Below are 21,121 nucleotides of genomic sequence, written 5' to 3'. Positions count from 1 at the left end.
TGATATTAAAAACGACAGGTTCTGTGGAAAATATGACTTGTATTTGTACCAGCCTTTATTTAATAATTTAATAAAGCAAAACCGCTACCGACACAACAAATATCTTCAAACATCGATTTCACTGTCTTTTTACTGAGATCTACTGATTTATTGGGTGTTTGCAAATGTAACTACTTGTAACTACCGCTGGGTGGCGCTATATTCATAATATGTCGCTCTACGGTAATATAGGAGGCATAAGCCCTGAATTTCAAGGATTCAAGTACATCAGCGAGAGCAAATCCTTCAAATCCAGCTTCATCACTTTCACAGCACAGAGGAGCTGAATGTCCAGACGAAGATGAAATATAAACGAAAGAAAGAATACCCAACTTGCTTTCAGTGTGTCCAAGCACATGCAAGACTGTAGCTAAAGCTCAAATCCAGTACTTTATATTTCTTACTTATTAAGTACTTTGACAATAAGTTTAATATTGTTTTAATATTTTATTGGAAAAACGCGAAACATTCCATTCTTCCATTTCATTTTTTTATAACTACTGCTGCTGCAACGTGGAAATTTCCCCATTGTGGGACGAATAAAAGACTATCTTACCTTGTAAAGGATTATCTTCATTCAGATTCTAAAACTGAATATGATACAATCAACAAATTAATGCAGAATTTATGGAACAAGTTTGGGTGTTTCTGGGCTAGTAATTACATATGTACTTGAAGCATTTCAGAGTACTTTGTCCAAGATGTAGCGGAGTAAATAATTGTGCGTAAATTGCTTTTCTCCGTCTCGACGACCCACTCTATAAACAATTCATTATTCAATATTATGAATCATTATTATCATTATTCATTATGCAATAGTAAAGAAAATCACAGCAATACTTTTTCTCTATTTTTTTCTTCTTTTCTTGACGTGTTTGGTCTCAGCTGCCAGCAGAAGACAGCCCCACTAAAACTACACCTACCTATTGGCTGGTGAACAGCCTGCATCCGATAAGAGTCCTAGTTCACAAAATCAAGTGTGGAAGAAGGAGGTGCAGGGAAAATAAGTCGTATTGTGGAGGAGAAAGGGAGACAGGGAGGGGGAGAGGTCAGGGACGCAGGGGGGTTCATCGTGCTGCCAGAAATAAGGAGAGTGTCTACACAAATGGTTTGGCAGACGAAACCAAGGGGACGAAGTGAAATAAACCAGCAACCACCTCTCCGCCGCTGACACGCTCGCGCAAGGACTACTTTGGATCTTCAAAACCCCACTCCTGTCAAAGACAGCGTTTGCGCCATTTGCGGGGCGCGAGCTGCTCGGGCTGACTTTTGGATCGTGCGCGATTTGGAGATTTTTTATTGCCACGCCGCGTCAGGATGCGCGTCTGTCCACTGCTGGTGTTCGCCTGTCTGCTGTGCGCTGGACGCGCTCAGAGATTCTCTGCTCTCACGGTAGGAACAACCACACAAGTCATCAAATGTACTCAATTAAATGTACTTGTTTTAGCGTCTTTCTCCCCATTACGCATTACGCACGGCCGGATTCGTTTTTTTTTACAGTCGTGAAAACTAATGCACATTTCCTCATATGCTCACTGTATTAGATACATAGATAACTCTTAAAAAGTCTTAGGATTCTGAATATGGCAGAATTTCATGCTTAGTTGAAATCAACCGTAAATCAGAATTCTTTATGATTAGAACCCGAACACGTGCCTGCCTCCGTGTGTCATGTTTCTGCGCAGCGGGGAGGCAGAGACTGGGCTGGTAGCAGCAACCACTGCTTGGCTTTTAGTGCCTCTACCTGCTGCTAGGCTCTCACCTTCTCTGGCTCTCCTTCCTGCTCGCTCTCTTTCGCACAGTATAAGTTTTCAGTTTTCAAAAGCCTCTTTGCACCAAAGCACATGGCATATTTCACAGCACCAAAGCGCTGAGGGGACCTTTGTAGTCACAACCAAGTACAGTATACGGTGCTAAAGGAGGAATGCACCTTCCACCTTGATTTAGAGGTTGATGTGACGGTCGCCCTCCCCCTCGGACATTATTTATGTTCCGGGCGAAGATGCTTTAATATCCCATTGGAGACAAATGGCCGTGAGTTGTTAACCTGCAGGTGAAGGGTCGGAGATCTTCTCTCCCCGACGGCACTGTGGATGGAGTTGTGGAATGTGGGAGGAAGTGTTGCACCGAGCAAACCCTCCCCTGAATATTCACCATCACACACACATTTAAACACACCTGTAGATATTAGGGCTCTTATAAAGTGTCTGTTTATCACCTTGACACTCTGGCACTTTATTTGCTGCAAATAGGTCTGTTTCATACTGTATAACTGTATCTTTACTTTAAAATAGCACATGGACCATTTAATAGCAATTAATAGATTATTGTCTGAATATAATGGGAGAGGTTATTGACGGGTTGAAGAAAAAAACTCCCTGTCATATCTGGCACATATTCCAGGTTGAACAGGCTGTTAAATACGTGGGAAATGTGCCCAGGCAATTCATGAGGCAGGAGTTTTCCATGGGTTAATACAGTATGAAATATTGTGTAAAAATATGAGAGCATGGAGAACATTGGCTTCCTCCTCCGCAAACCTAAACAATTATTAAAGCGTATTATTTATTGTTTATGAAACTCACACCTGCAGAGAGACTTTTCACTTTAATGGCCTCTCACACCAGCTCTCCTTCTTTCACAGCCTTCTCATCTGACTGAGTTCGTAGCCTGCTTAGAGTCACTTTCTTCCCTTTGCACCATGCTGGAAACTAACGAGTCCCTTTGCAGCCTATAGCATCCGCGCAGGAAAGTTCCGCCAAGGCCATTTAACACGTTGGCTCGCAGCTGGGTCCCCCATTGACCCTGCAGAGCGATGGTGTGAGGGGCCTCTGGGGGCTCTGGAAGCAGGGCCCTTATCAGCCGACAATGTGCTCTCTGCTGGAAGCTCACCTCCTCCGTACTCCATTCAGTCCCACAATACTGCAGAGCCAGGGGGAGGTAATAGGATTTGATTTGTATGCTGGTTGGTCTCGGAAAAAAAAAAAAAAAAACTTCCCTCATACGCCGCCCGTCTCACCCTCTCTTGTGTGTCTCTTGTTCCTTTGCCAACCTCTTGTATTATTTGAGCAGATGCAAAAAGCATCTTCCAAGAGAGGTCGCACAAAGAAAGGAGCATGCATGAAAGGAGAGAAAGCAAAAGAAAGAGAAAGAAAAACAGAAAGTGGGAGCCAGCTGCCTGGAAGTAGACAAGAAAAGGATCTGAGCAACGCACGGATTTAAGTCTAGACACAAAATGTGTTCTGTCTTGTACGGGTCTCCTTTTATGATAGATCAGGGTCGCAGCCTGTGCTGCTTTTAGCCGAGGCGTGGGCCACATTCAGCATTCTCCACCACGTCTCTGTCCACCATGATGATGCCAGCTTGGAGAGGCTGGAATGAGACATCAGGGGAGTGTCCGGGCCCTGCCTCAGCCTCACCCATCCATCAGCACAGGCCAAACACACAGATCTGCAGCAGACAGACAGCTACCGGTAAAAGTGCACGGGAGGAAGAGGACCTCCATGCGTCATTAGCCCCCGACGCTTCCTCCTCTCACATCTCAACTAGCTCTGCTGCAGTGTGGTCTGCTTTGACTTGGGAATAAACACTTGGACGTCTGATAGTGAATCTGGGTGGTTGATTTCATGGGAGGCTGATTTCATGGCTAACTGTGTCTTTTCCACCGCTGTGTCCTTGGAGCTTTATCTTGAACTTCCAGGCGCTTGGCACTCAGCTCCGTGCTCCACAGTGGACATTTAGGAGGATGCTGGGCTGCTGAATGGCCCTGTTTGGGTTGTCAGTCTGCCGGCTGGCAGGTGCCGACGCTGATAATGGCGGCCGCGGCGAGGCTGGCGGTCCACCGCCGTGCACGCCCGGGTGCACGCAGACACTATCAGAGCAAGTGACCGCGGCCCGTCACGCCTGCAGCACTTTATGTGAAGGGGTGAAGTCGGAGAGGAAGAGTCGGGGGGGGGGGGGGGGGGGGGAGGATGTGATGCAAACAACCCAAGACGTGCAGAGAAACCAACATGGGAGGAGATGTGGGGATATTAAAGTGAAGCAATGAGAGGCATCGAGGTCTGGTTTAAACCATTTGGTGTCATTTCATTCAATCCCAAGACTCCTCTTCGCTCACGTCCGCCTTCCGGCTGCTCTTCCGATGTGTTTGAACGAGCCTCTTCTCTCTGGTGCCCCCCCACCCCCCCACGCCAGGAAGATTTATGAGCACGGCTGACAGACTGGGATGTGCACCCGACCCCCCCTCCGGCTACACTGCCTGTCCTGCCAGCCTTCTTCCAGGTGCATGCAGCCCTGCGGCTCTGCTCATCTGAATCAGGGCGCTGCCACCGGTCCCCGTCTCCTGCTTCACTGCTTCACCTAAAGGATGTTTGACGCAGCAGTTTTTTTTTTTAATGAATTGTGTGTTTCTGTGCCTCGTCTTTTAACCGCTAGTCGTTTTCATTGCTTACCTTAAGGAGAAGGCTTTGATCATCTGTCTCGTGACACTAATTGCATGTGTGTGTGTGTGTGTGTGTGAGCGAGAGAGAGAGAGAAGGAGAGGGAAAGTTTCTGTTTGTCTGCTTTCTCTGCACTTTTGTCCTTTCAACTGAAAAAGCAACGAAATGCCACAAAACAGAAAGAGCGAAGGAAGAAAAATTAAAATGTTCTCATATGCAGGAATGTGAAGAGAAGACACAGAGGTTCAGAAAGCACTTGTGTGTGTACTGTACTGTGTGTGACCGACTGTAACAGGACCCAGGTTGTTTTGTTGAGTTGAATGGATCACGCGAAGCGCTCACACTGTAGCAGCACAAAGCTGTCTGACGTCTAGTTTCTCCAGCCGCTCTATCATTCACTGTCTTTTCATTCATTGTAGCAGTCACAGCTTGTTGGCACCCCCCCCCCCCCCACACCACCACCACTGCCGTCCCATTGTGTGGCTCGGCGAGGGGGGGTTCATACCGCAGTGGCAGATACAATGGTGGCATTGATACAGGTGATCTGATGCGTTCAGCCGGGAGCCCCGTGCCTGTTTCCCTTTTCATGGCTGAGCGAAACATCCTCAGCAGCAGGTTCCAGGTGCCAGCGTACAGGTGTCGGCACAAACAGAGCAAAGAGGAAGCGTCAGTCAGGCCAGTCACACAAGGACAGAGACCGGTCACGGCTGCGCCTCATCCTTGTGTTGATCAACTCCTACCATTCATTCCCGCACTAATTCCTCTGCTTGTCTCCTCCTCCTCGCCGGTGCAGTTCCTGCGCGTGGACCAGGACAAGGAGTGCGGCATGGATTGCGACGGGTCGCCTCGCAAGCCGCTGTGCGCCTCCGACGGCAGGACGTTCACGTCGCGCTGCGAGTTCCTCCGGGCCAAGTGCCGCGACCCCCAGCTGGAGGTCATCCGAGGGCCGTGCAAAGGTCAGCTCAGAGGTCACGCCTCAGCGCCGCCCGACGCTGCCAAATGCGCAAAGTGGGTCAAAGTGGAGGCCGGCAGGTTAAATTCATTTCAGTATAATTGATTCTTTGAGTGCCGGGAGGTTGAGTGGGGGGGGTGGGGGGTGGGGTGCGGTGGGTGGCCACAATTTGTACGTGTCTCAAAACATGTAGAGAAGATTATGCTTGTTTACTCACAGACAGTCATATACTCGCCCACAACGTCCTCATTCGACTGACATGACTTCAGTTTTCTGGCGTCAGCTTATTCTGCAGAGGGAGGAACATCTGAAATAAATATCTGAAGGATTCATCGCCACATTTTCATCACGCTCGATGTAAAGCCGAACGCATGTGGTTGATTGAGGGCTGGAGATGGGAAGGAAACGGGGAAGGGAAGTCAGCGAGGTCGGGCCGCTCACAGACTTCCTCATTGTTGGGAAGGAAGAAGCCGTACACCCCAAAGCTTCAGCCCCGACCCCCCCCCCCCCCCCCACTCACCAGCTCTATACTGCCACTTCATCGCTCCGCAGACTGGGGACAATGACCCATTCTTGCACATTACAATATTAGATCATTAATGCAGGGAGTGTGAGTGAAAGGGCGTGCCTTGAAAGAAAGTCTCATATGATGGAAAAGCATTCCCGGATTTCATGCCCACCCCGGGTTTCCATGGCAACGTCTCTGAGCAGACATCTGGATGCGGCGGACAGCACCAGAAGCTCAGAATAGAGGATTCCAGCTAGGGAGCTGAAAGGGACGAGAGTCCATGAGAGTCACATTGTGTGCGTCAATAACACGGGGGCTACGAGGGTCCAGACCTCCCTCGGCTTCTGGACGGCCGGGGTGAAAGACCCAGCGGCAGCGGCCGAGTCAGCAGCTGAAGTAAAGCAGAGGCCAGTCTGGTCTGAGGCACAGAGATGGGATTGTGTTGGAGGATGGCGAGAGTGGCACGGCATTTGTTTTCTATCAGCGTCCTGTCATTTTTTCCAGGCAGAGTTTGGGTCACGCTCCCCTCGAGCAGAGCGTCGGTTTGGGGTTTTTCCGCCGGAGCTAACTTTAGCCGCGCTGCGTTCGTGTGCCCCCCCCCCCCCCCCCCCCCGTCCGGAACATCCAGCGCCAGCGACAGTGACACGGCAGCTCCAGACTGAGCGAAGGCGGCCCCCACCTCCCCCCGTGCGTCTCTCACTGTAGAACCACTGCATGTTTTTAAACTTAGTCTGAGTCATTATTTTAATGCGATTCCAACCTGTCGGCCAGACGAGCGCCGCGCGGCCGCGAGCATCGCGGGAGGAGCCGTCAAACGCCGCTCAGTTGGGACGAAGCATCTGAGGTGCGCGTCGGTAAAAAGGCTGCTGACTCACGCTGACACGCACCAATACTTGGATGATGTTTCTGGCTGAACTCAGGAGACGTTCAAGGGTTTAGGAGCAAAGTGAGACGGACTAAGTGAGACATTTAGGAAGGGTCATGTTTTCCTTGTGCATCAGCCCTTTTCTTGGGTGACTGGAATGTTCTACAGAAGCTGCCTCGCTCAGTAATGGCTTTACCACCAGGCACGGTGCAGGCTTGTCTGACTTGCTCCTAATCAGACCGGGGTGTTGGTTCTATTCCCAGCCACAGAAGTATCTGCTGCTTCCGAAACGTCTTTAATAATTTCCCCTCCATCACTCCTCGCTGCGTTTTTCTCCCCCTTCCGCCCTTATCATCTGTGGGACTCGACATCTTCTCAGCTTTGTTGTTGGTCGCCGCCTTCATAGTTTGCAGCATAAGAAAGTGGTTAAGCTGCGGCTCGAGCCATGGGTCTCTCTGATGTGTGGTGACTCTGGTGATTTGCGGCGCTCCTCAGATACGTCCAGATGTGTGGCAGAGAAGAAGTACACAGAACAGCAGGCCAAGAGGCTCTTCCCACAGGTCTTTGTGCCCGTGTGCAACCCCGATGGCACATATAGTGAGGTAACATAAAGTATATATTCATATTTTGACTATGATTTAAAAAGTGAGAATAACTTCAGCCTCCCTGATTACAGGTTCAGTGCCACAGCTACACTGGATACTGCTGGTGTGTTACTCCTGACGGTCGACCCATCAGTGGTTCAGCAGTGGCCAATAAAAAGCCTCGATGCCAAGGTGAGTAGAACGCCTGCACCCAGGCTCATAATGTGGATGCATGTGTTAGACGCACACATTCAGAGCGGCTGATTTGCACTCGGAGGCCGTTTCTGTAACACTGTGAAGTAATCGAATTCCACACATTTCACGTAACCTCGGCCCCCGTGGGACCGCGGTCAGTGCCTGGACAGGCTGCAGGGCCTGAGGGCCACCTGGGACCCGAGCAGGGGGCGGGGCGTGAATGCGCCCAGCGGGACGTCCACGCGGCAGAGTTAAGCAAGGCAGTAAAACTGGGAGGAATGCGAGTGGTGTCGCAGGCCGGCGTCTGCCGAGCTGCGGAGTAACCAGCGCCACATGTCCCCGTCCGCGGGGCCGCGTCCCCTCGTAACAGAGCCCCGGCAGCGGACTGTGCTTCAGCTGGGGAGCTGCTTCATAAATCACGCTGTCATTGCAGGAAGCTTCCCACTGCGGGTCGCTCAAAGATGGGTCACGTTTGTGGCATGCGGTGAATCTTAATGACGTTGAACCTGTCGCTTTGCAGGGTCCAAACAAGAGAGAGCGACCACGAGAGAGCCAGGTAAATCAGGTAAGACGACAAGCTAAGCTAAGCTAAGCTAAGCTAAGCTAAGCTAAGCTAGGCTAAGCTAAGCTAAGATAAGATAAGATAAGATAAGATAAGATAAGATAGATAAGATAAGATAAGATAAGATAAGATAAGATAAGATAAGATGGAAGACAAGAAATCAGCATGTTGATTGTTTGCTGTGTCATATTTTCACGTGTGTGTGTTTGTGTGTGATCATTTGTATTTCTGCGTGTTTGCCTGCGTCTGTGTCGGCGGGTGTACAGAACAAATTGCCTGTTACGGCTTGTCTCTAATATTTCCTCACTTTGAGAGTGTGAGCAGCCTGAAGGCTGATATAAAAGCACTGAGGAACCCGTCTGAGCCTCACTGCCAGCGGCTGCAGCATCTCCAAGCGCCCGTTGTCTTCACCAGGCAGCAACACGGACCAGGGAGCAGCCAGGAGCAACGCTGACTTCTTCTTCTTCTTCATTAACTTGATCTGCCTTCATCTTCTTCTTTTGCAGCACAGTGCCACAGATCCGGGTCCGACTCTGTCCTCCATCCTCCCTCCAGTGTCCCTCTTCCAGATATACTGTTCCTTTTTCACTGGCTCCTTTCTCAATACTAAATAATATATATCTTACTTCCATCTTTCAAGGCTTTGTTTGTTTAACTAAAGTGACTTAAAACACAGAAAGGGAAAAACCCCCATTCGAATCAGATTAGTTCCTTACGTCATGTCACATTTATGTCATGTTTACATGCATAAATGTGTGTCTGTTTGCAAAAGAGAGAAAGTCCGTGTTCGTCCACTTGTGTTTGTCACATGGTTTTATTCCTGTGACATTTACGTGCCGGCTCCTCTCTCTGTAAACACTGTTGGGCATCGCGTCTGTCTGAACCGGGCCAAGTCGTTGCGCATAGATCAAGTGGGAATGTAAAACTCGGAGCGAGGAGGCGGGATGGAGGGAGCGGGAGCGAGGCAGCCAGGAGGTGGGGGGGGGAGTTGTGGTTCAGTCTGAACTGCTTGGATAAACAGGCTGGTGAAATGCAGAATAAACTGTAGATTTGTGGTGTGCCAGCGCTGAAAATAGCAGTGATTGCAACAGTGTTTTGATTCCACGAAAGCCCATCAGTACCTAAGCGTCCCACAACAGCCAGCGCCGCCACTTTTATCATCAGAATTCTCCCTGCCGCTCGACTTCATCGAATTATTCCCATGCTGGAGTCGTGTGTAGCTGACGACTGACAAACAGCAGTTAAGCTAATGCCTCCAATGACCACGGATAGTGTGGGGGTTTCCTGGCAGCTTCTAAAAGAGGTGTTAGAGTCATGTAAAAGGCCACAAAGTAAAGACAGGTCATTAGTGGTTTGTCGTAAATCCCAATCATAAATACGCTTTTTCAAATGGCATTTCCATCCGTTAAGTGAGCAGAGTAATACCACGTCTGCCTCAGACGCTCACACTGACTCTATGTGCTTCTATCCACAGCGCGTGCTCCCGAAGATGAACGGCTGCCTCCGAAAACTCGAATTCAGGCGTGCTTTTGCACAGTCCTTCTCTCCGTGTGCGCAGAGGCCTTTATCAGAGGAGCCCGACTGATGCATTAACCGAGCTGTGCTCCGAGCTGAGCGGCCGTCCCACGCTGGGGTTAACCGCCCCTATGGCCGCGGTTCCACCCGAAGCCGCTCCAAACCTCCCCTCCCGTCTCCCTCCTACCGCAAATCAAACAAATAAACAGGGTCCAAACAAACAGTGGGTCCATTCTCTCGCTGTGACATGGCCCGCGTCAGGGTTGACTGTCGCTTCTGCACCGCTTGCGTCTCTCCCACCTTCGCACAGCTCTTCCAGCTCCAACGCAGAGGCAGCAGACGAACGCCGGGGGAACGACCAGCGCTCATTCATTTGACCTTTGACACATGAATCTGTCCGCAGCGCAGGAACCAGCCTTTTTACATGTGAATGCGTGAATGAATGACCACTGCACCTCTGGTGGTTCCTGTCTCTCCTTTCTCCTCCAGCGCATCCTTCCTTTTTGGCCGGGCAACGTGCAAATCTCACATAGTGGAGTGTTCTGTAATCTAGCTTACTCTCGTAATTGTAGTCTCCTTGCAAATATTTTCCATTCTAAATGCAGATGACACGGGCCTTGTGGTGGATCCGCAGCCTGCTGCAGATGAAGAAGGTGAGTTCTGTGTGATTCATAAGGCGTTCGCTGAATGTAAAGGTCAAAAGGAGCCTGAACACGAGCCTGTCACAGATGTCACAGAGATGTTCTCTGGTACAAATGTTGAAAACTATGAGCGCCATTTTAGCTTGTTCATGGGTCACAACGTGTCATTTGCTCCTTGTGTGTGTGAAGTCAACCCCGTTTAAAGCTGTCAATATCATCTTGAGTTCCACCCGCTGCTGCATATAAATCCATCAGAAATAACAATAAAAATCCAATAATATAAAGTACAGTGCTCATGTCTGCAAAGGGCAGAAGCAATTTTACTTTGATTGATTTACCTGATGTGCATTTTACAGTCTGAAAGTTTTGGAAGCGGCAGGTTTGTCTCAGATGATAAATTATTGCTCTTTCAAACGAGGCTAATAAAGCTGTCTTGGTGGCTTGTGTTTTTTTTCAGACATCATTTCCCAGTACCCCACTTTGTGGACGGAACAGGTCCGCAGCCGGCAGAACAGAACCAGAGGACCGTGTGAGTTTTCCGAGCCCGCTTTTCTCCCTTGATGATGGCCACTGGCTGTTTGCAAACCTCAGCTCAAAGCGCGCTCTGTGTTTTTTTTCCTACTTGTGTGAGCAATCATGGTTTGAGGCTGTTCCTGTCTTTTAAGGACAGATGTTCGGTTGTGAAACCAATACGTCTTGGTGTTGGAGTGCGTCAAGCTTTGAGGATCGGCTTCACTGCGGTTCCCCGCTTTGCAGCGTATCTGTAATTATCAGCACATGGCACAAACACAGGATCCCCTATTCTTCTGGCTGCTCGTTGATGCTCTCCTCTTACACACACACACACACACACACACACACACACACACACACACACACACACACACACACACACACACCCAGGTCGGGTCATACAGATCAGTTGCTGTTTGGCTCTTTGCAATAAACAGTGCCATTTTGAGTCTGGCCTGGGGACGAGATGCTTGTGTGCGTTTGTGTGTGAATCCCATTATCATAATTTACAACCAATAAAAGAGCCTGAGAAATACAGCATTGATGGTTTTGATTACCATGTGCTCTTTGTGGTATTAGGTTGAAAAAAAAAGCAGCCACCCCAACAAAGAGAGCACATACGGAGGAACTGGAGCGAGGAGAGTCGGTTGAGGAGGCAGGGAGGCATTTCATTTGGTTTCTTTTGTGTGGATTAAGAACTTTAATGAAAATAAACAAAGAAAAGGGATATCCGTAATCCCGCGGTAGCTTCCGAGCCTTGGGGCGAACAGGGAAAAGAGGGAGAGATCGGTGATGAAAGCCAGAAGGGCTCTACCTCCATCCTCGAGTTTAAGGATCTGATGCTTTTTGAGGCTGCCGCACAGCAAAGAGTGCGCCTGAAGAAGGCTGCACCTTCCCACCCCTGGTGCACGGACGCATGAGAGCAAGCACCATGGAGCCCCACGCTGTCCTGAATGTTAAACAGCCCCGGCAGCAGCGTCTCACCGCGGGAGAGTGTGCGAACGGACCGGCGCGACTCTGTGTCACACGCATCCGAAGACGGCAGCCGAGTGTCTAAATATTTACTTAAGTCGGTGCACAGTGAGCCGTACGCGGTCGTTAGTTAATGTCAGGGGGGGCGCGTTCTCCTCGAGGCCTCTCCAGCGATGGTTAAACTGCTGTGAAAGAGTAGCTGCAATCTGTGCACGTTGCATAATTTCAAATTGTTGCCAGACCTCGTTAGGAGCCTCTGTGAATGTAAACGGCGAAGAGGCCGTGTTTTGCGAAGCTGACTTTCCCTTTTCTCTGGGCCGTCACGCGGGACTGATAGAACAGACACAGGTTCTGCTTAAAGATGGTCCCGTTTTGTGAGGACGAGGGTGAAAAGGGGCCAGAATGAGAAACACCTCGTTATGACACGCTAACGAGGGTCGGCAGGTGTCAATTAAAACCAGCGTCACCGGAGCAACAGCCAATAAAATATCGTGGTTAAGTTTGCTGTTCACGGTTTACTCAAGAGACAAGCTAAAAACAGGTAACACCATGGATGCTTCTCCTGAGGCTCACAGGGTGAATGAGGTATCTGGGGTCTGGCCATTACTTTCTATGGACCATGCAGCGGACCAGTTGAAATGAAAAGGCGTGTAATGTGGTCACGCTAAAGGAGTCGGCGCCTCTGATTCCCTCCCTTCAGCCTCGTCGTGTGACCAGGAGCAGCAGTCGGCCCAGGATGAAGCCCGGCAGCACAAGAACGACGCCGTGTTCATACCGGACTGCGCTCAAGGTGGACTGTACAAGCCCGTCCAGTGCCATCCCTCCACAGGCTACTGCTGGTGTGTGCTGGTGGACACTGGGCGGCCCATACCCGGCACGTCCACCAGGTAGGAGACGCTTCACCCACTCTAATACAAATGCCCTTTTTATTTGGTGTAGGAGCAGAGTTGGTATTAATGCAGTAATCTAATCTAATCTAATCTAGAAACAGTTACATAAGCATGTGGCCAGAGAGCGGCAGGTCAGAGGTCCATCAGGCTGGCAGAGCGGGGCACTGGTCCTTCTTTATAACAGCGGGCTGGGTATCACATTAACAGGACTCTAGGCACCGTGCCAGACGGCACATTAGGACCCATATGGAAGTGTGGATTTTTCCCCCTTCCCACTCGTTGTCCCAGGACAAGCTTTTCTCCCAGTCATACAGCAGCAGTTGGGACTCGCCAGTTAAAGTCCCACGCTCCCAGTCTGCCTCGCTGCATATCTCCCTCTTTCACTCTCCCTCTCTGTGTCCTCGTATGAGCTCCAAAGCCTTTGTGGATGCGTCTCTCAGCCTCTGGTTTGCCGCAAAAACAATTATTTCAATCGCTGGGATTGAACAGTATAATGGTCACTGGAAAAACATCCTGATGTTCTAATGAGAACTGATTTTCTGTTATGAACACTGCCTTTCGGCCGATGCTCTGTTGCAGATATGAACAGCCGAAGTGTGACATCAATGCTAGGGCTCACCCCAAAGCCAAGGACCATTACAAGAGCAGACATCTCCAAGGTAGGTCTCCAAAGTCTGCTTTTCCTCTCCGTTTAGACCACATGGTGAAGTCCTTTAGCTGCCAGCCTCTGACTGTGTGGCTGTGATAACACATGTGTCTGTGTTTGTCGACATCATTAGCATTGTTGGTCAGGAGCTGAGGAATCCCAGATACTGCTTACTCATCAGTAAACAAAGAGACAGGGATTGATCAGGGCTAGAATTAATCTTTAAGTGACAGGGCAATGGGAGGATAAGGGGCTGATACCCAGAGGGAGGACCAGCAGAGAGGAATGGTAGAGAGACAGAGACTGACACGTTAAAACTGCAGCTTCAGCTCAGCATCACTGCGTGACTGCTCATAAACACCAACGATGCAGAGTCAGAGGCTTCAGGTGCTGCACACAAGCAAATCGCAGTTTCAAGCTGACTGGTTCTCGGCAAATTAGCTGTTGGGGGTAGTTTGGTGAGTACGTTAGTAATCCAGCGGAGTGCAAACAGAGCTGCCACTGTTCCGGCCCCATCCCTGGCTGTTTGTGTAGCGCTGGGCCAGAGCTGCTCGGCGCTCGCAGGTGCTGAGCTGCTCTGTCATCGAGGACTGTGTGAAACGGTGGGACAGACAGTCACCAATGAACGTATTACTCGTCCTTGCCTTCCGGTGGTCGCTGGTGCATGTTGTTGCTAAGCTATTGAGCGGTAGTAATGACAGAGCCTGGCTGGAAAGAGCCTCATAGAGGACGCAGGCGATAGGTCTCTTACAAACACAGACTTTATTCTAATCCTGTCAGCAAACACCTGGCCTGTATCAGCCAGTCCTTCATTTATAAAAGATGCCAGGACGCAGTCGAAAAAGCCCCAGCATCTTGTTTTCTTTACGAGCGTTTGCGTCAGCGGCTGTAAAGCCCGTCGCCGTACGAGCGCAGGGGTAATTACAAACGCTGCCTTCACGTGGCTGCAGTCCATTCAGCGCCGAAGCGCTGGTGTTGAGAGGTTTATGGGGCGAGATGCGAGAAAGGAGAGGGGAGCGGGGTGTTTGACTGGCGTTGCCCCCGGAGCGGGACGGTGGGGCAGTGCTGGGGCGGTACTGGGAGCTGTGGCCGTGAGTGCTGACAGGGCCGGGCCCCGCGTGGCTCCGCCGACCAACACTGCTTCTTATTGACGGTAGTGAACGCGGTAGGGCACGCGCCTGCAAACGTGCACCCGTGCACCAGCTCTGAACGGGCAGCGCATGGAGTAAGACTGTTATTGTTTAAGGCCTTGACTCCGTCCTGCACCCGTCCATCCTGGGCAGAGGCTGCAGCCTTGGAACCTATGGAAAATGTCGGGAGTCAATTTCCTATGAATGACGACGGGGACATTTGTGTCCGAACAGACAGACGCTGATCTGTCCTGCTCCCAGGAATGAAAAATCGCTCGTGGTTTCCCATTTTAATGCACTGGAGGCAAATCTGCCTCCAGACACAAGCCAGATAAAACAGTTCGCCTTCAGAGGAGGCTGTTGTGTGACCGTCTAGACTCATTCGCCACAAGAGGCACCAGTTTGGCCTTTAACAGGTGTGTCCGATGTTTTACTGGGCTGCATCCAGGAAGGGCCCACTAAAACCCACTAGAGGCCTGTTGCGCGTATAAACCCGATGGAGGAACCGGAGCAGGCTGAAGTTGAGGCGGGATGGTGGGCGTTTACGCTGATGCTGGTCGCCACCTGTTAGAAGGGGGCCAAGCATGCTATTATGGAGAGTGCTGGAGAAGCTGGGCCTGCAGGCCTGAGCCATAAACGGCAGAGAATTTCTGCTGTTCCACAAGCAGAGCAGCAAAAGAGGAGCCGGACTGTGAGAAAGCAGAGGAATCCAGTAACCTCTCAGGCCCCAATCGCCTTCAGCTCTTCTCCAACAACCTCGGTCTTACTCTTAAAACTATAAGTCACAATTACTATCATTAGGGTCATTCCACTCCAGTTGTCCATCATTTTTGAGTTTTTTCCCCCCAGTCTGCATGTAATAAAGCTCCTCTGTTGGTTTTTGTTGGAGACCTAATGACAGATTTGACATTATAGCTTTACAGATTTATGGGCTAATTGTATCTTTACTCTAAATCACATTTCTAAGTGTAACCCAGCTGCACAGTGGAGATCAGCTGTTGGCTCTCGCTTGCTACCTTTAAATTCATCCATCAGACAAAATCCAGACGAAAGGTTTCACTGTGGAACCATTTTATGCACAAATAAAATATTCAGTCGCGTCTTCTGTGCCGCCGGCTGTCAAAGCCGCTCAGGGGCCTCTAGAATGATTGACACCAACCCTCCTCCTCCACCAGATGAGGGGAGGCTCGACAGTTTACGAGAGGGGGTAAAGGCGGCCGAGAGAGCGTCGTTCGGGTTTATTCTCTCGACTCCGCGCCGCTTGTTACATGACGATCCTCCCCAAATATTTATTAGACCACCTATGATGGTTGTAATGTTGACAGAGGTGTCATTCCCCCTGTTTGTGCGAACGTACAGATGCATGGATAGCCTAGTAGATGCTCCCACACGCTAATTCAGGTATCCGTGCCTTTATTTTCCAGGCTGTCCCGGGGCGAAGAAAACCGAGTTCCTGACAAGCGTCCTGGACGCGCTGTCGACAGACATGGTGCACGCCGTGACAGATCCAGCATCCCCCGGAAGGTATGACAAGTAGAAGTGGATATGTTCATCGCGTTCACTGATGCTGAGGTTCTGGATCAGAGCTGTGGAATGAATGGGGGCGCGTGTGTCCTCCAGGGTGACGGAGCCCGACCCCAGCCACACACTGGAGGAGCGCGTGGTCCACTGGTACTTCAGTCAGCTGGACAAAAACGCCAGCGGGGACATCGGCAAGAAGGAGATCAAGCCGTTCAAGCGCTTCCTGCGCAAGAAGTCCAAGCCCAAGAAGTGCGTGAAGAAGTTCGTGGAGTACTGCGACATCAGCAACGACAAGGCGCTGTCCCTGCAGGAGCTGATGGGCTGCCTGGGCGTGACCAAGGAGGAAGGTGAGCGACGCACAAACGCCCACGCAGCCGCTCGCGCTGCACGCCCGGCAGCCTCTCACGTGCGCTCTTTGATTCTCGCAGGGGCGAAACCGGGAGACGGCTTATCTTCTGCCAAACTAGTACGTAAACCCGCCCTCCCCCCACACTGACGACGGTGAGATGGGAGGAAACAGGCGCCTCGGCCGGGGTTTCAGTCGCTTTCGTGCTTTTCTCTGACGCAATAAGCGGCTGATGTCACTTTGTTGTTCTTCTGCCCCAAGAACCCGTCAAAGAAGCAGGGCTGAGCCGGCGGCCGAGGCCCCCCGTCCTGCGCCGAGAAGCTGCCCTCACCGATGGGCAATATTGGAAACATAGTATTTGCACTTTTGTACTTTAAAAAAAAAATGTAAATTCACTTTGTAGAGGTAAGGTATTTAAACAGACTGCTGAATCTGTGAATGATGTAGTTATTCGCTTTCTATGTCCTGACAAACAAAAGTTATTTACACATACAATGTATGTGTCCTTTGTGTGTCTAAAAAGTACTTTTCAGAGTTGTACAAGTTTTAATATTTGCTGTTACGTTTCTTCTCTGGTTGATGATGTAATGCAGAACGCCGCCCCCCGTGCGTGTGATCTGAACGGATCTAGAGCATCTAGTGGATCTCTTCCTATGCTTTGTACAGCAGTTTCAATCATGCATCCTAACAACATCCTACATGTTCACATGTAATCGTCTTTATTAGAAATAAAGAACTCTTTTATACATTTGCGCAGTCTGACAGCGTCCTTTTATTCTGGCTAATCTGCTTCCTCTTCTGTGTGCTCTGCATGTCTTTTACCATTGTGTGTTTTCCTGCTGGGTCTATAATAAACCACTATGTTAACACAGTCTTTAGGAGCCAAGTATTAGTCATACATAGCAAAGGTTGTGTATCATCCCGTTTTCAGACCACTTGCCAGTTCCCCCGAGGGAACGTTGGAGAATTGGAAAAAAAATGGATGAAACCTCTGCTCTCGTCACAGATTTCCTCCACAGACCGAGGACAGATAAATGCATCAACTTCAGCTGTGCCTGTTAAAAGGCCGCGCTGTGAGCCAGCGCGTGCTTCTGCACGCTTCACCTCCGTACGGTTACTGTATACGTTGAACGTGCGTTAAGTCAAAAAGGTTGGAATAAATCCTAAAAGAACAACATTCAGTTCAGAGTGGCCTCCACATGCCACACTGCTGGACATTGTCCCTGCCTGATTATGTTGGGTCTGCTCAGTGGTAAGCTGTGGCTTTTCACACAGAAAGTCCCCTCATAGGGCCGAGCCGCTGACCCCACACTGACCTGCTCACTCAAGCTCGGCCTCTAATTCATGATTAACACATCAGCCTCCTTTCTGCGGTGTAATCCGCCAAGTGGTCCAAGCAAACACACAGGAGATTATGTCTGTTCTAAGATGGTGGACCGCAGGCTGATCACAGCACCTTTTCTATCTACTTGAATGGGAAACTGAAATCATCTTGGGTTGCTGGTTAAAAGGCAGCGTTGGAACTGCGGCGTCCCAGTTTAGCTCCATCCCGCGTTCATTTCCCTGAAGGTGAGCTCAGCGCCGTGCCCACAACAACATTTGCTTTCCCCAAACAGCCATGTAATCTGCTAATGCGGCCGCGCCGCTCACAGGTGCGGCGGCTCACTCCCGCTCGCTCCGTCCAGCAAACTCATCAACCTTCACCCAAACCTCCTGCCAGCTCCATCTGCTGAAACCCCAACCTCATCCCAAAACAATGCTAAAGCCTTGTCGTGTGCGATTTTGCTCCCTGGGGCCGCGATGCACGTAAGCACCATTTACAATTTGGCCTGTTGTCAAGGCATGGTTTTCTGAATACGTTCTCCTGATGACTTGGATTTGTGCCTGAACTGATGGAGCAACTTAAGAAAGGCATCGGAACCCTTTGGCAGCGTCCTGCCGCTGGCATGGCCTCGCTCTCTCCTGCTCCTCAGTCCCGCTTCCTCACTTCTCTCACTCACACATGCACACACACACTACCTCAGCACAGAGATACCATTGAGAGGGGTTTGTGGGCACAGTTTGTGTGCTCTAATGGGCAAAGGAGGCACCCGCTCTCACCACTGGCAGGCCCCTCGGGCCGTGCGCTCATGAAAAAATTACTGTCAAAAGCCATCAGGGCTTTAATAGCCTCTGGCCCAGGTGCAGCTTTCCTCTGGCCCTCGGAGGGGCTCTGGTCTGTGGGTAAACACAGTAAGGACAGTCTGCCCCCCTCTCCTACTTGAGTGGTTCCCTTAGTGTGGCCCACATCCTCCAGCCAGCGCTGCATTATACACATATTAATTGTTTCAGGACGTGTAATGTTATGTTAATGCCCACAGGACAAATACTGGACTGAAACTGTCTTCTGTGCTCATAGAATGAATTGATTTTCTTATTTATTTGTTCCAGCTCAGCGGGGGGAGTTGCCGAGTTCCAGATCTGGCCTGACGGCCTGACATTAGAATTTTCAGGGTGAAAAAGAGACTCTTGTTACTTATCACAGTTAATAGGCGGTGGGAGTGATACTGAGAGAGTGATACGTGCAATTATAGGAGTGACATTTCCAGCAGACAGACAGTGTTGTGCATGTGGACAAAGCACTCACAGCTTCATGCACAGACCACTTTAATGTCTGCAAGTGGAACCAGCATTACAGTTGTGAATTGTATTTTAAATGAGTACAAATGTAACTTAACAACCGAAAATAAGCAGCCCAAAGATGAATTAAGATCTGTGCAAAGGTGCAGGGATACATACTTTGTCCAGACTGTAGACCGGGACCAGACAATATTTGCTTTCATTCTTGAATATTTGGGGGGATTAAAACTTCGGGTCCTGGGAGCTGGAGGCTGCAGGGGGGACTCGTCCTTTAATCTTTTTCTCACAGTGTCTACCTTTGACATAGCAGTATCCCATTTGAGTCTGACCAGAGCTGAGATGGAGAGCCATTAGCAACAATGGGAGCGAAGGAACGAGGAGTAGCGGAGGTGGTGAAGGCGGGAGCAGAGGAGGTGGTGTGTGTGTGTGTGTGGTGGTGGTGGGGGGGTTCTGCCGGGCCTAAACTCAAAGGATTAACGGGGTGACTTCTTCCCTGGAATGTTCTTCTGGCAGCCAAGGCCCGCCCACCCACAGCTGCCGGGTACAGACAGGTGCATGGCCGAGGTGAGGTGGGTGGTAGTGGGTGGACGGGTGAGAGAGACGGGGCGGCTGAAGGAAAACAAATGTCCATACACCTGCTGATGATTGCATCAATAAACAGTTTGGTGTTGGATGGGGTGTTTGAAGGCAAGTTACTCGGTCCTGAGCAGATTTAAGAGTCAGAAGTAAGTCACAGCCCAACTTCGCACACAAGCTCAGAACAATACGTGCACCTCAGTCCAGTCACCTAATCAGACGTCATTTGTCCTGTCCAGTAACTTATGTTTGGGAATGTGAGAGTTAAGCATCACTTTGCAGAAACGGGGAACGACAAAGGATTAATATTCTTCACCGTTGTTTCCACACTGCATTAATTCTAAATTGGCAAATGCCCCGCAGGCTTAGCAAAAATCCTCAGCAGCAACAAAGGGCATGTTGAACACTGGCGATGATGTACAGCAATCCCACAATTAGAAGCAGGGAAAAGCTTCCCTAGGTTCCCTTTGAAGCCAGTGGTTTCGCTGTAGGTAGTGCGAGCGCGACTGTGCTCCTAAGATGTTTGATTGATAGAGGGTCTCTGAAATCGGACCCTTTGTTTTGCTCTCGCCGGTGACCTGCCCTGTCACGTCTCCCCGTGTTTTGAGAGGTGGGTAGTCTGTCTAAACATCAGGTGAACACCGGGGGGGGGACGCGCCGCTCAGGTGGCAGGACTCCAGCTTCTGAGAGGTCAGAGGTCACGGGCGCAGGTCGTGCAGGAAGCCAGGTGCCGCAGGGACATATCAAGAAGACGAGAAAACAGCCATTTAACATTTTAAATGTCAGTTCAAATTATTCCTTGCAGAATAATTTCAAGAATTGTCAAATTGTGAGAGACACCCCTACATTTTCACACATAAAGTGATAAAAATAAGAATTAGCAAATCTAGCTCACAGGATTCTTGTTTTTCATTTTCTTTTAATTATTGTTTCGTTTTTTTGCTTAATCCTCCGTCACCAATATATCAAATTCTTAAGTAAAGTAACAAACAGCAGGAAATGAAAACATACCCACACCTGGATCTAATTCAGTGCCTCAGATTCCCTTTAAGTGTTCAGCGCTACGTCAGATCCTAGGCCCTTGCAGTTGTGCTGGGTGGATTTCGACTTGGCCACAGTAGTGAGGAAGACGGTGTTGACAAAGCAGGTGTGTGTCTGCCACACCACCACCGGGCTGTTTTGGGCATGTGTGCAGACCACCAGGCAAGGCTTTGTACTTCCCCCTGGAAGAGTCTGAGTGCAGAGACAGTGGGTTTGAACGGACGCGGCGCAAACCAAAAGTCTGTCGTTGACTGCTCATAAGCGAAATAACAAAGAGGTAGATTGATAGATCACTAAATCACGCGAGTCGCAAACAAGCCGGCGCAGGAGGAAAAGAACCCGACAGGCCCGCAGTAAACACGTCCCACCATTCTGTTCCTCATTAATCCTGCATAAATCCACATCTGCTACTGGACGCTGGTGCCCTCTATTGAAAGTCTACCGCTCAGATTTGACAATAAATCCGTTTTTATTGTGCTTGAGCTAAAGTTTGCTTTTCACACAAATCTCAAATGTTGCCTTTATTGCTGCAAACCCTGGACCTCCTCCTCCTCCTCCTCCTCTTCC

General features: G+C 49.9%; 1 protein-coding gene across 6 annotated transcripts; it reads left to right on the top strand.

The window, feature by feature from the left end:
* The first annotated feature begins 1,019 nt into the window (after positions 1-1,019).
* Positions 1,020-17,070, top strand: smoc2 (SPARC related modular calcium binding 2). Of its 6 annotated transcripts, none has more exons than XM_055502243.1 (13): positions 1,020-1,431; positions 5,272-5,434; positions 7,299-7,405; positions 7,480-7,579; positions 8,103-8,147; positions 10,232-10,312; positions 10,758-10,829; positions 12,486-12,672; positions 13,255-13,334; positions 15,876-15,975; positions 16,072-16,319; positions 16,401-16,473; positions 16,580-17,070. In XM_055502243.1, the coding sequence occupies exons 1-12, from the start codon at positions 1,357-1,359 to the stop codon at positions 16,466-16,468; spliced, it is 1,326 nt and encodes a 441-aa protein (XP_055358218.1). In that variant the 5' UTR covers positions 1,020-1,356; the 3' UTR covers positions 16,469-16,473; positions 16,580-17,070. The 6 variants fall into 6 exon arrangements, with proteins under 6 accessions (XP_055358218.1, XP_055358217.1, XP_028982886.1 ...); XM_029127053.3 differs by having other exon boundaries at positions 1,021-1,431; positions 16,401-16,438; XM_029127052.3 differs by having other exon boundaries at positions 1,022-1,431; positions 10,265-10,312; positions 16,401-16,438.
* The last annotated feature ends 4,051 nt before the right edge of the window (positions 17,071-21,121 follow it).

Source organism: Betta splendens, chromosome 15 (assembly GCF_900634795.4).
Source record: "Betta splendens chromosome 15, fBetSpl5.4, whole genome shotgun sequence".
Classification (NCBI taxonomy): domain Eukaryota; kingdom Metazoa; phylum Chordata; class Actinopteri; order Anabantiformes; family Osphronemidae; genus Betta; species Betta splendens.
Note: the sequence above shows the minus strand (reverse complement) of the source record. Positions and strands in the feature narration are given on the sequence as shown.

Coding starts and splice junctions, on each gene's coding strand:
- smoc2 (XM_055502243.1), top strand. CDS start 1,357: ATGCGCGTCTGTCCACTGCTGGTGTTCGCCTGTCTGCTGTGCGCTGGA. Junction 1,432..5,271: donor AGAGATTCTCTGCTCTCACG/GTAGGAACAACC, acceptor TCGCCGGTGCAG/TTCCTGCGCGTGGACCAGGA. Junction 15,976..16,071: donor GATCCAGCATCCCCCGGAAG/GTATGACAAGTA, acceptor TGTGTCCTCCAG/GGTGACGGAGCCCGACCCCA.